The following is a 13,551-nucleotide window of genomic DNA, read 5'->3' as shown; positions in this document are numbered from 1 at the left end:
TATCTTAGTCTGTCCTGATGTCAAAACTCTTTGCGATCGAAAGGTCTCTTTTGCGATTTCGTATGTAGGTCGACACCCTCAGGCCGAGGGGCTCCAACTCCGCCAAGAAAAGTAGGACGGAAAATGTAACCTTTTCGGTAAAAAGCGGTTTATTGCTGCTTTTCGATGTACTTCTTAGTCTGTTACGTTGATGAAGGTTAGACATCCAGGTAATAAGATACGCCAAAAATAATTACTCAAGCAACTGGATAAGATTTTGAAACAGTCAGGCGTTTCAGACAGTATCCACTGTCTTTCGTCAGTGACTAACGATAGGACTAAGAACACCAGGTTTTATACCAAAATTCTGAATAGATATGTTAATGAGGTAAAGACAATTTAGGATGTCTTGAAGTAGTCTTCAAAAAGAAGATTAATTCAAGACAAAGTTGAAATTGAAAGATGACGAGTTTCTGGACCAGGCCACCTATTTCAAGCTCAATCCCAATACAGAACAACCCCCAGCATTCTACGGCCTTCCCAAAATCCACAAACCCGGTGTCCCTCTACGACCCATAGTATCCGGTATAGGATCTGTCACTTATAACCTAGCAGGTCATCTGGCTAAGATCTTGGGACCGTTGGTGGGAAAGTCTCAACACCATGTACAGAATAGTGCAGACTTCGTCCAAAAAATCAAAGACATCACTGTAGCAGAAGATGAAATCATCACTTCATATGATGTGTGCTCGCTTTTCACTTGCATACCCCCTAAGGAGGCAGTATCAGTAGTTAGGGAAGCCTTGGAGGCCGACGACACACTTGCAGATAGAACCAAACTCTCCGTGGACCACACATGTGAACTGCTAGACCTCTGCCTAGGGTGCACTTATTTCACTTACAAACAACAGTTTTTCCAGCAAGTGCACGGCTGTGCTATGGGATCACCGGTATCGCCCATTGTTGTGAACCTGTATATGGAGAAGTTTGAGAACAAAGCCCTCAGTACTTTCAATGGCCCTCCCCCAGCAAACTGGTTTCGCTATGTAGACGACACTTGGTGTAGGCTAAAGAAGAGAGTAGCTGATGACTTCTTTGACCATATTAACCAGGTAGATGACAACATCAAGTTCACACAGGAGTCGTGTCAAAACAACATGCTCCCCTTCTTAGACACCAAAACCATCATAGAGAAGGATGGCAACCTTCAGTTTGAAGTGTACAGGAAACCGACCCACACTGATCAATATCTGGCCTTTGATTCCCATCACCCTTTGGAACACAAACTAGCAGTGATTAAAACTCTCTTCCATCGAGCAGACAATGTCATTACCTCAGACGAAGCAAAAACAGAAGAACACAGACATCTCCGTGTGGCTTTAGCCAAGTGTGGCTACCAAAATTGGACCTTCAACAAGGCCCTCAAACCTTCCGACCAGTCTAAGAAAACACTCAAGTGCAGACCATTGACCAACAGAAACAAGGTCAACATTACCATTCCCTACGTCCAAGGAGTATCGGAAAAACTCAGACGTATCTTTCAAAACTTCAACATTGCCACTAACTTCAAACCTCATTCAACTCTCAGGCAGAAACTAGTCCATCCAAAAGACAGGCCTGAAAAAGGCATCAAAGCCAATGTCATCTACAAACTGAAATGTGGGGAACCGAACTGCAATAACATGTACATTGGAGAGACAAGTCGACCACTAAAAGAAAGATACAAGGAATATTGCAGAAAGAGCGCTAACCGCTACACCTCTGCCATTTACCACCATCTAAAACACAACCAGGGACACTCATTCAATTTCGAATCCACGGACATCCTAGATCGTGAAGAACGCTGGTTCGAACGGGGAATTAGAGAAGCAATATATGAGAGGATGTACAACCCCGCCCTCAACAGGAAAGGGGGTCTACGCGTTCAACTTTCAGGCACGTGGGATAATGCACTGCCCACCACCCCCCACCCCCGGACAAGCAACATTTAGTTACTGTACTAGAACAACAGTAGCTAATTGAACTATTGGCATAAACTTTGTCTTGAATTAATCTTCTTTTTGAAGACTACTTCAAGACATCCTAAATTGTCTTTACCTCATTAACATATCTATTCAGAGTTTTGGTATAAAACCTGGTGTTCTCAGTCCTATCGTTAGTCACTGACGAAAGACAGTGGATACTGTCTGAAACGTCTGACTGTTTCAAAATCTTATCCAGTTGCTTGAGTAATTATTTTTGGCGTTTCTTAGTCTGTTGTCCCTTCATTTTGGATAGAAACCATAGTAAAGTGTAAATTTTGGGCCCGAAAATTTTCATTCTTTAAAACACTTTGATCGAAGCTTCTGGAAAGACTGACTTTTCCTGGGGTATCGGCTGATATGCTGAAAAGCCAGGCACTTCCTGTCTCTGAAAATAAAAGTCATGTGACAACAATCCCCGATGACGCAAATTCATTGAAAATGCATGAAAAGCACTGCTATTCGGGCCATCAGGCGAAAAAACGCATCATCGTTGCGGTGGACTAATAGAAAAAAAAGGCTTCAATGGCGAACCGACTTCACCACGCTCAGAAATACTACAACTCACAGGCTTTTCAGGAGGTTAAAAAAAAATGCATGCACAGCTATAACGATCACCAGGCAATAAATCGCCATGTAGATTAAGTAAATGTGGACTTAATTTGCAAAATTAATGGTTGAATGAAAACATGGATTTTGCCATTGGAAAGGACTGTCGTACATACAATATATGTATCTTAGGCCACACCAACATCTATATGTACCTCCTACAAATAAAGACTTGGTGTTTGCTTGATACACTGTGTTGTGTGGTTCAATTCACAATACCAGATTTGTAGTACTGTGGTTCAGCAGAATTTTGTTTTGCTGGATTTTTCTCTTTTTTTCGCCCGCGCGCATAGTTTGGGGTCTTCAGAGGATGTCATCCATAAAATCGAGATGGTGTGGCCTAATTAATGGAGACTACACACTTAATGTTTTTTTGTTGTAGGTGATCCAAGTAACCTGCCTGTTATGGTCTACGTCCACGGCGGGTACTACGCACAGGGGACAGGCACTATGTATGATGGCAGCGCCCTCGCCAGTGAAGGAGATGTTGTTGTGGTCACCTTCAACTTCAGATTGGGAATACTAGGTATCTTATGCATTTTTGTGTTCCTACTGAAGATTTGATAGATGTATCAAAACATAGAACTGTCGTAGAGTGATATTCTGTTTTAAGAACTGGCTGATAGCTTCCCAGCGACCTTTGCAGCTCATCTCCAGGAAACCCTCTGATTGGTTGAAAGCTGTTAGATGGTGATCTCACCATTACTCGAATTGGTCGGGGTGAATAGCAGGGCTAAAAAACTGCAGGTTCTAACCCGAGCGGTTTGAGCCATGCTATATATAAAGGAGGGTGACAAACACGAATGTACACAGATTGACCTCGAAAAGGAACTTTACATCGGTCAATCATATCTTAAAAAATACTTGATCAATCGTTTGTTATGGGTAGGGCACTATGGCTACTGATATAAGTCGCGAAAAGAGATGACATGATGACCTGAACATAGTATTATTGTGACCTTTGACCTCTGGCCTCCAAATAATGATCTTGTATTATTGCATGTTGCCATGTAGTTTTTGTAGTTTTATGCTATTAGCATTAAAGCTCATCTGTGTTGTTGAAATCCATAACGAAGTTTGATCTTTACCTCAACACAAAGCCAATATTGCTCACCTCCAATTTTCAGTCGTACTACGTCGACCTTCTTCAGTTCACGTCAGGGACCTCTTGAGGGTTTGCCTAGATTGTACAAATTTCTTATACAATGGTGAATTCTTCCAATAGATCCACGGAGCGGCTCTGGGCTCCCCTGTTCCCCCTATAGTTTGCAACATACATATGGAACATTTTGAACGGTTGGCTATCGATACCGCTCCTCACCCTTCCCTGTAGTGGTACAGGTACGTGGACGATACCCACACTAAAGTCAAAAAGATCAACGCACAAGAAATCACGGATCACATCAACAGCCTTGACCCCGATATCGAATTCACCTTTGAGGACCAAAAGACAACTCTCTACCCTTTCTAGACACATTGACACTATTTAAAGAGGACGGTTCTTTGGACGTTAATATATACCGCAAACTAACCCACACAGATCTGTATTTGAACTCCGAGTCTAGTCATCCCTTAGAACACAAACTTAGTGTCGTCAGAACACCGTACCAATACTATTATCACTGACCCTCTAGACATACAAAAAGAAACAATGCACGTAACACAAGTTCTTAAGCAGTTTAAGCAGTGTGGATATCCCACATGGGCTATATACAAAGCCTCCACACCTAGACCCACCGTTCCTGATGACCACAACCCGAACCGTACAACACGTCAGGACAACAGAGGATTGGTAGTCCTCCCTTACGTGAAGGGTGTTTCCGGGGACCTCCGTAGGATTTTCACGGCCCACAATATCCAAACCTGTTTCAGACCAGCACGAACCCTACGACAGTTACTAGTGGCACTCAAAGATAAAACAAAGAAGGAAGACAAGTGTGATTACCACATTAATTGTCAGGGTAGTAACTCTCGGGGCCCCTGCCAAGAGTCAAACATAGGCGAAACTGAGCGCTCCCTAAAGACCAGATTGTCGGAGCACATGCGACCTAGCTCGGTTTCGTCGGAGGTGTCACAGCACATTCACATCGAATCACCGAGACATTTCATCATCTTGGACAAAGTGCAAATAATGGACACTGAACCGGTTTACTTCGCGTGGGGGATAAAGGAGGCTATCTACATTAGAGCCCACCAGCCGACACTTACCAGAGACGGGGGCCGATATCGCTTGGCAGGCAATTACGAGTCACGTGTCCCAAAAGTTACGTGCTCAGAGTAATTGAATCACTCCTGAAGAAGGTCGACGTAGTACGACTGAAAATGTGAAGTGAGCAACATTTGCTTTGTGTTGAAGTAAAGATGAAACTTCGTCATGAAGTCTATCATTGTTATGTAAGTGCTGTGTTATGTGCTCCGTAATCATCATAGTTTGTCGCTGTTTCTCTCTGCCCAGTCCAGTGCAGTTTCGTTCGCTTCTTCAAGGTCTATGTCTGTGCAGGTGGGTGAAAGTATGCAGCTGTGCATCAGGTGTTGTAGGGTTTGGGGGTCCTCACCGCAGCCGCAGGCTGCACTGTTGGTCTTCCCCCACCGTAGCAGGTCGTCACCTGTTCTGGCCACCTTTGCTCTTGTCCGGTGTAGGGCAACCATTTCATTCTGGGAAAGTCGGCCCCCGGGGGCAGGGACTCGCTGGGGGGAGTGCCCTCATTACCAAAAATGTATTTTCTTGTTTTTTCTTGTACTAAGAAAATTCATCTTGCATCAAGCAAATTATTCTGTGTACAAGAATTTCAAAAAGTCCCTGTTTTGAGCAAATTCAAGTAACCCATATTTTTTTCTTGCACCAAGAATTTTGTTCTTACAGCTAATCAACCAATACTTCTAGAATATTGTTCTTGCAGTCGGAATATTTAAGACAAAATTTCTTACACATAGATTGAATTTCTTGTTAAAGGTTAAAGGTCTTGTTTTCTTGCACCTAGAATGAGTTTCTTGTACTGAGATTGGGATTCTAATGTACCAAGAATACCTTTCTCTTCAAGACCGAATTTCTCACACCTAGAATAAGTTTCTTGTACTGAGATCGCGGTTCTTGTACTAGGAATACCTTTCTTTCCTCAAGACTGACTAAAAGAAATTCTTTCAGCTAGAATGAGTTTCTTGTACTTAAAAGATTGAGGTTCTTGTAGCAGGTATATCTTTCTGTCCTCAAGACTGAATTTCTTACACCTAGAATAAATTCCTTGTTCTAAGATTAAGATTCTTGTACCAGGAATACCTTTCTGTCCTCAAGGCTGAATTTCTTACACCTAGAATAAATTCCTTGTTCTTAGATTAAGATTCTTGTACCAGGAATACCTTTCTGTCCTCAAGACTGAATTTCTTACACCTAGAATAAGTTCCTTGTTCTAAGATTAAGATTCCTGTACCAGATAAACTTTCTGTCCTTAAGACTGAATTTCTTATAGCTAGAATGAGTTTCTTGTAAGTAGAAGTGTTTCTTGTACCTTTCTTTCCCCAAGACCGATTTCCTTAAAAACCTAGAAACAGTTCCTCAATTTAAGATTAATATATTGTATCAAGAATACCACTTAATCTATAGCATGTTCCAAACATATTTATTATCATCAAGAAGTTCAGTGCAAGTTTTTCGGTGTTTTGTATGTTAACAATAATTCTTAGATAAATGTTGCAAATACAATTACCAATTTGTAATATTTCCTAACATCCTCAATTTGTAATACGCCCGTATCTCGTGCATGCATCCATTCTCCTGATACTTTGCCTGCATGTGAATAACTAATTGCAGTTCTACAACAGTCTGACTGTCAGTGCTGCAGTGTTGTCGTTCGTATAACTGACGACTTAAAATTGTTGGAAGCTTTTCCAAACTGGATACGGGGATATCGTCTCTGGTCCAGCATATTTCTAAGCCGATAGAAGAAAAACACAAAGACTATATGAATGATTGTTAATCCCTCATACTGTTCATGCGAATATTGTTACTGATTGTCATTCTAATCCTCCTTATCCAACATTCAAATACCATTCTAAACTTGAGATGGGGGCATCATCTTTTGTACAACTGGTTTCTTAGCCTAGAACAACACACAGGACAATCTCTTTGCAAAGTCTGACTTTATGGTGAATGATTGTCAATCAGGACCTATATCGCCCCCCTCCCTCTGTAAAGATATACAGTGTATCAGCATGATATATGAATGTGTTTTCCTTTTCTTGAAAATATGTTGCAGGTATTCGTGTACTCAAGTTACAGAAGTTGCAATAACTAGTTGGCTTTATCAGTCAACCACAAGAATAAGACTGAGCATAGTAGTTAGAAAATTGTAATGATTTCAAAGGTGGCTAACATACCTGAGGCAGACTTGCAGCATCGCCTTGGCTTGGGTAGCATTTTGGAACTTCAAAAATGTTATCCATGTTGTCTACAGGGTCCCACATGATACACAAAAGTGTCCTTACAAAACCTGCCACATCTTTGCCCTAAATATTGTAAGATCTAACGCACATCAGACAGATATGTCTCAGGACAGAAGTTACCAACTGGCTGAATTCAAATATTGGAGCAAAGGATGATGGGGGTAATTTCCCATGATTCCCAAAATTAGCATTCTAGTTTCTAGAATTAATTTCTTAAACCGTCTGACATTTAGAAAATAAAAGAATATCATTCTGATTTCCTTTGGCTTTTTCCATCTCTTGATATTCAAACTCAGTAACTTTTTTAACAGTGTTTACCAAGAAGTTAGCACAAGAAAAACTACATGTATCTGAAAATTCTTCACTGAGTAAAACAAGAATCATCTTTTCTGGACTTTCTCGATATAGATCACAAGAACATTCAAGAATCTTATGCTAGTGATAGCTTGTTTTGGAATTTCTTGTTTTTCTTCCATTTTTTAATTAGTATTAGTCAAGTTAAGTTAAGAAACATATTCTTGTTCTTCTTATACATCACCAAGAAAAACAAGAATTATCTTTCTTAAACTTTCTGAACAAAGAAACCAAGAACTTGGATGAATTTTACGATAGTCATAACTTGTTTAAGAATTTCTAGATTGTCTTGTTTTTCTTAACAGTATTTGGTCAAGGTAATGAAGAATCCAATTCTTGTATCTTCTTAAATATTACCAACGAAAACAAGAATCTCATTTCCCAGACTTTTTACATAGAAACATCAAGAAAATTCAAGAATATTCTTCTTAGTGAGATCAATTTTAAGAAAAAATTGTCACATGGCAAGAAAAAAATCTTATGGGTAGATTCTATAAAATACTCCATTCGACCAAACAAGAAATGAATCTTGTGTGAAGACTGAAAAAGAAAGTTTTACTTGAATTTCTTGAAGATTCTTGTAGGTGAGCTTTATACTAGAACTACTTTCTTCACTTAAGAAAAACAAGAATAAAATTCTTTAGCTTCAAAAAACGATTGCAGTCAGATGTGCAAAAGCTAGGTGTGACAGGCCGTTCAGTGTAATATAACCAGCAGCTGCCGCGCCACGTGCCTGCGAAGCTGGTGTGTTACGCCGAAGGGCGGTTATACCGGCTATACAGATACAGATACAGATACCGCGACTTGAGTTAAAATGATCGACTGCCCTTGAAGCAACCACACCAACGCCTTGCAACGTTTGGGCGAAAATCAGTCGAAAAGGTTGACCCCGGTAGACATGCACTTACAAACCTTCCCAGATGTCAAACCAACAAGATTTCCCCAAGACGTCCATGTTTCAACGATTATGAGTCAGTAGTCATTGAAGACAGAATGCTGTAGGCGAAATGAAAATGCCACCCATATGAAATTTATCGAAGATTTAGTTCACCACGGCACCGCCATTTTGACAATGTCACTGTATACCACATATGCTAATGAAAATAGGTAAAACTAGAGGGGCAACATTTGCGAGCAAATGCAGAATGTTTACCTTCACATGGTCTATCTTCACTTTTCTACCAGGTAGGATAAAGTGTTTTATTCAGTCAAGGATTTGATTTAGTTGATGCATTGGCACATGTCCATGACAGAGGATAAGTCAAGAAGAGACGTATGAATTCTTATAATTTTCGACCTTTAAGTGACCTTAACGAAATGGATGCATTATTGGTACAATCAATAAGGAAGATTTATATTTCAATTGTGCTAAATAATATGAATAGCATGCTCATGAGAAAGGTAACAAGGCTCAAGAGCAACATTTATTGATATGAATGATGCAAAATATGACAATTTGAATTTGTAATACATTGGTGACAAATGATAGAATGTCTAAGCTAGTGACACATGTAACGTTAAGATAAAGGTAAATATTATCAGACACACATTTTGTGAATTTGAACACTATTTGCATAATTAATGACGCATTTCTGCAACAACTTTGATATTTGCAACATATGTAATCCAAAAAATAGGAGATAATAAATTCATATGGATCATTCCAATTAGAAACTTCTTTGCATATCTAATTAGCAAAGTCTGCACTCGTATCCGTAATTTGGCTAACGTAACTTGACCAGTTAACGTCCAATTTATTCAAAACGTATTTATCTTAAAACCGCGCGGACAAAGCCAAATGTTAAACCCATGGGCAAAAATATCAGCTCTTCTAAAAAGAACATGCATGGTCTGTAAGTTTTTCTCCGCCTGTTTAATGCCGTGCGAGCATGTATTTATACTGATGTATATGATGTAAGATTGTGCTAGCGTTACCCATTATCGTCCACCTCAGTCTTTTCCCTTCTGGCGCTATGTTTGAAGAACATAGACCAGAAAAAAATGCACAGTAACTATCCAAAGTGGTCTACAGACAAATGATAGTAACGTCTTTTTTTTTTTTTACCCGCCGCTTGCTTGACGCGATGGAAAAAAACAATATTGATCTGTGAATTTCAACGACAAGGAGTTTATTCTGTTATATCGCTGGACGTAAACCTTTTTCATTGTTATGTATAAAAGAGAGAGATGGCTAAGGATCATACTTATGACGTTCTTTGTTGCTCATGAGAACAGGCTTTGTCATAATACACCGCGACATGTGGACATGACCCGAACTGGACGTAATCTGCTCCCGCACGTAAATAGGACACGTTACGTTACATGAAATCGTCGGTGGCTACAGTGTCCATGCTTTGTTTGCATTCATCTCGCAAGCGCATGTTGAAATCTAAGTAAAGCAATTCACGGGGATGAGAGATTTATTCAATAGCACGGCGAATACTCCTTCCAATGTAAAGTTGTTATCGAAAGTTCCACTGACGACACAAGTGTCCATTGAATTGTATACATAAGCATATCCATAAAAATCTCCTTTACGCAACGCAACACAAAATGTTTTCTTCTCCTGTGCCCTTTCCAAAGAATGGCATATAGTATACATGTAGTTACACAAACAGGTGAACTTCAGTAATTTTCGTCGAAGACACGGGGGCGTGGCGACAAATTGCGAGCTAACATTGTGCTTGCCGATAAACGAGTGCGTACATTGTCATTTCCCATGTAAATGTAAAGACCGAGAGTAGGAAAAAGTATGTAACGTTACATTTCCTATTTTTGTGACATCTGCAATTTATGTAAAAGTAAAGGATTTTAAGTCATATATATAAGCAATCTTGAGAAGATTTTAGGCAAAGAAAAGGAGGGCTTTCGTGAGAATAACTTCAATTCCACTCTGCTGGTGACATTTTTGCCGTGCGTAAGTTTTTACGGATGTAGGCACGCGGCACCTTAGAGGCCGTTTTAATACGCCGTGTTGCTTTTCAATCTAATTCATGTTGACATTGACGACCGATTGCTTGGTATACCAAAGACGGCAAAGACTTTGTTTTACGGAAATCGCTGGTTATCATGATCGTAAAGATTGACACAAATCTATATCGAAAACCTCCCGCAGTTGCCGATCATACTTGATCATACTGATCTTTGCACTCTGCACGGTACCGCATGTACATGTAATCCTAAAAGTACGCAGACAATATTTCCGTAATTTAAGTCAATCCAGGGCAAAAACAGATCTAGACATGTTTTGAACCGCACGATCATTTTTTCATATCCCAGTAGTGTGTTCTTTTAATTATTATTTTTTTCCAAAATTAAAAAAAAACAAGCAATGAAAAGAAATCTACATTTACGTTGCTTTGCGATGATTCCCACCCCACGCACATCAAAAGCGGGCCGCCGCCGGTCAGTCATAATCAACATGCGAACTTCAAAGGATTACTTTGCAACATTTTACGTCGCGCCGACTTATCATGTGCAAACCGACCACAAACCGTAGCAAACACTTATCCGACCTGTATAAATGAGGTTATACGGAGAATCCCATTGCGTGTACATTTACCCTGACGGCGTTTTCCGACCTCCACTTGTGTAGCGGGACTGACGTTGCCCACCGCTGTACATGTATATAGTATCACATTGTGAACGGAATGACCATGACATAAGTTAACGTTACAAGGGGGAGGGTGTCCTACGCTGCGGCATATCTTGCTTGTTTAGTCAGTTTAATCTCGAAATAAAGTTCTCAAGTCCCACGTTTTGTGTGTGTGTGTGTGTGTGTGTGTGTGTGTGTGTGTGTGTGTGTGTGTACATGTATTTTGCATTTCACCGTTATGTCTCAGGGTAAAAATCAATTTTGCATGACGATTGTTGTATGTGTTTTTATGTAATAGCCACCACTAATCGGTGACCTTGCAGCGAACGTGGCCGTTGCTTATGCTCAAATTTTCTTGGTAATGCAAAAATCGGTTAACTATACACCAATCCGTGTTGTATACAGACGACAGCTAGCGCTCTATGCATAAACTTTTTATTCAGCACGCTGGACGAAAACAAGGAGGTCTAGATATAGTCAGGGGACAACCGAAGTGCAACTTATTATGGCACCCGAAGACGTTACCATATAACGTTACATGTAACGTTAACGTTACCACAGTCGCCGGCCAGTCAGTGAAACTTTTATGGGGTACGGCATCGTCGGTATGACTTTACCACTCAATAACACCAACCCGGTGTCATTTTAAGTTGACTCGTTGTCAAACTGATCAAGTCGAGCTTCGGAAGACTGCTATATCTATAGTGGTTGAAGCTGCAAAAAACTTTCAACATTTTGCCGTCTATCAACAATCCCTGTATTGTAACATTCAAGATCACCAACAATGACGCCCGTAGCTAGATTTGCTACATATTCACCCGTCCACAGCAAAATGTCAGCATAGATTTATTGTGTAGAAAAATGGTTTGTGTTTGTGAAAAAGTAGGGTTTTTTTCTTATATACATGGCACCTAGAGAAAAAAATGACGGCGCTGGTTATTACCGCGGATGACCCCAAATCGGGTGTTCCAGGGCTGCGTGTCCTGAATTGTGTCAAAATGGCACCGGGTTGGTGGTATTTCAAGTAACTCATACCGACGATGGGGATACTTAAGAATATGTTTACTTCTGTGAAGGTAAACATGAAAATACACAAAACATCCAAGTAGCAACGTCGTAATTTACCCTCCTTGGTATATCCCAGCGCAAAGCAGCCTAAACACATGTTTCATTCTGCCCGGTCGCGTGTTCCAAAGCTGAGGTCGATGACCCCATTTCGAACGCAGTGTTCGGTGTCCACAGTTATTGACCTGCGGCCGTGGAATGTGTGATTCTAAAGTTCCGAATGGGTTCTAAAGGGATTCTAAAGTTCCAAACGGGTTCTAAAGGGATTCTTAAGTTCTATTTTGAGCTTAAAATGTCAATTTTTTCACCAGTTTTTGCCGCATAAAACCATTTTTTTGCATCTATATGGGACAGAACGACCACGGTGCAGTGTCGTATATACAGGCCTACCAGCTTGCTGGATTTCAAGTTATTCCAAGCTCTAGTTTTGTAGATATTCATGTTTTTTATTTGTGCGGAGAAGAAGAGGAAGAAGAGGAAACGTAGCAAAAACAATATGTTTACTTCTGTGAAGGTAAACATAATCATTGTAAAACCCCTAAAAATGGATTATATCAAGGGCGCATGGTATTTCCTCTAATACTAGGTTTGATGCATCCCTCCCACTAATCCTCGACGACGGGGAACGGGCCATCATCAGGTTTAATGCAGCTGTCAAAGTAGGATGGAATTTTACCCCGCTGTCGTACGAAGATGGTTCCCGGAGATTTTCAAGAACTTCAAAGAAACTTTGCTCGACACGCGTTCGATAGAGAAAGTTTCGTGGCCGCTGCTGATAGAAGGTCTAATACATGTGTTCGAACGCCCATTTAAGGTTGTTATTCCCTCTATAGTTATGTTTGACTCGCCCTGAGATCAGTTTTTCCTAATGGATTTGGTGATGACGAGACTCAAACTATCCTTCAAATGTGAAATGGTCTGAACTAAAGTTTCTTGTCTATTTCAATTTTTGTTGTTGTCATGGAAATGATTTCATGATTTTTATAACGTCTTTCACACGGACATTAATACATGGACTAGATATCTTATGTAGAGGGGCGACGTCTCTGGCTTCTGTGGACATATTCAAGGTCCACTATCTGTTCAGGGTCTCCTTTAGGGAAAACTTGTCCAGTTTTTAGTAGATTTTATTCAATACGTTTCTATCTAATCTGAGACCTCATGACACCATGTTTAGGATAAAGACTATTGAACCAAAGCTCGTAGTCACAGGCCACAAAGCTATTGTCGCCTACGTAAGTAATGAAGGTGACAATAGCTTTGCGGTCCTCTTCGCTCTCTCAGGTGAATAAGGCAAGGATGACCTTCTTCCAACCATTTTTGTCCTGGACAAGCCAGCTGATTTCATTCCAGGCCTTCCCTATCGACGTTATTTCCTCCTCCACTGTCCTTCTCCCGGTCTCAGGGCCGTCTTCACTTCCCCCATCTGTGGGCAGGCCTGGTCTTCTTCCTTCGTACTTCATGACTTGGGAATATATAGTGTCGTTA

General features: G+C 40.5%; 1 protein-coding gene across 1 annotated transcript in view; it reads left to right on the top strand.

The window, feature by feature from the left end:
* The window catches only part of LOC136422653 (neuroligin-4, X-linked-like), a 113,293-nt gene that overhangs the window by 80,076 nt on the left and 19,666 nt on the right, over nt 1–13,551 (top strand). The window contains exon 3 of the mRNA XM_066410481.1: nt 2,992–3,135. Within this exon, the coding sequence (XP_066266578.1) occupies nt 2,992–3,135 (144 nt within the window). The remainder of the gene's footprint in view (nt 1–2,991; nt 3,136–13,551) is intronic.

Source organism: Branchiostoma lanceolatum, chromosome 17 (assembly GCF_035083965.1).
Source record: "Branchiostoma lanceolatum isolate klBraLanc5 chromosome 17, klBraLanc5.hap2, whole genome shotgun sequence".
NCBI lineage: Eukaryota > Metazoa > Chordata > Leptocardii > Amphioxiformes > Branchiostomatidae > Branchiostoma > Branchiostoma lanceolatum.
Note: the sequence above shows the minus strand (reverse complement) of the source record. Positions and strands in the feature narration are given on the sequence as shown.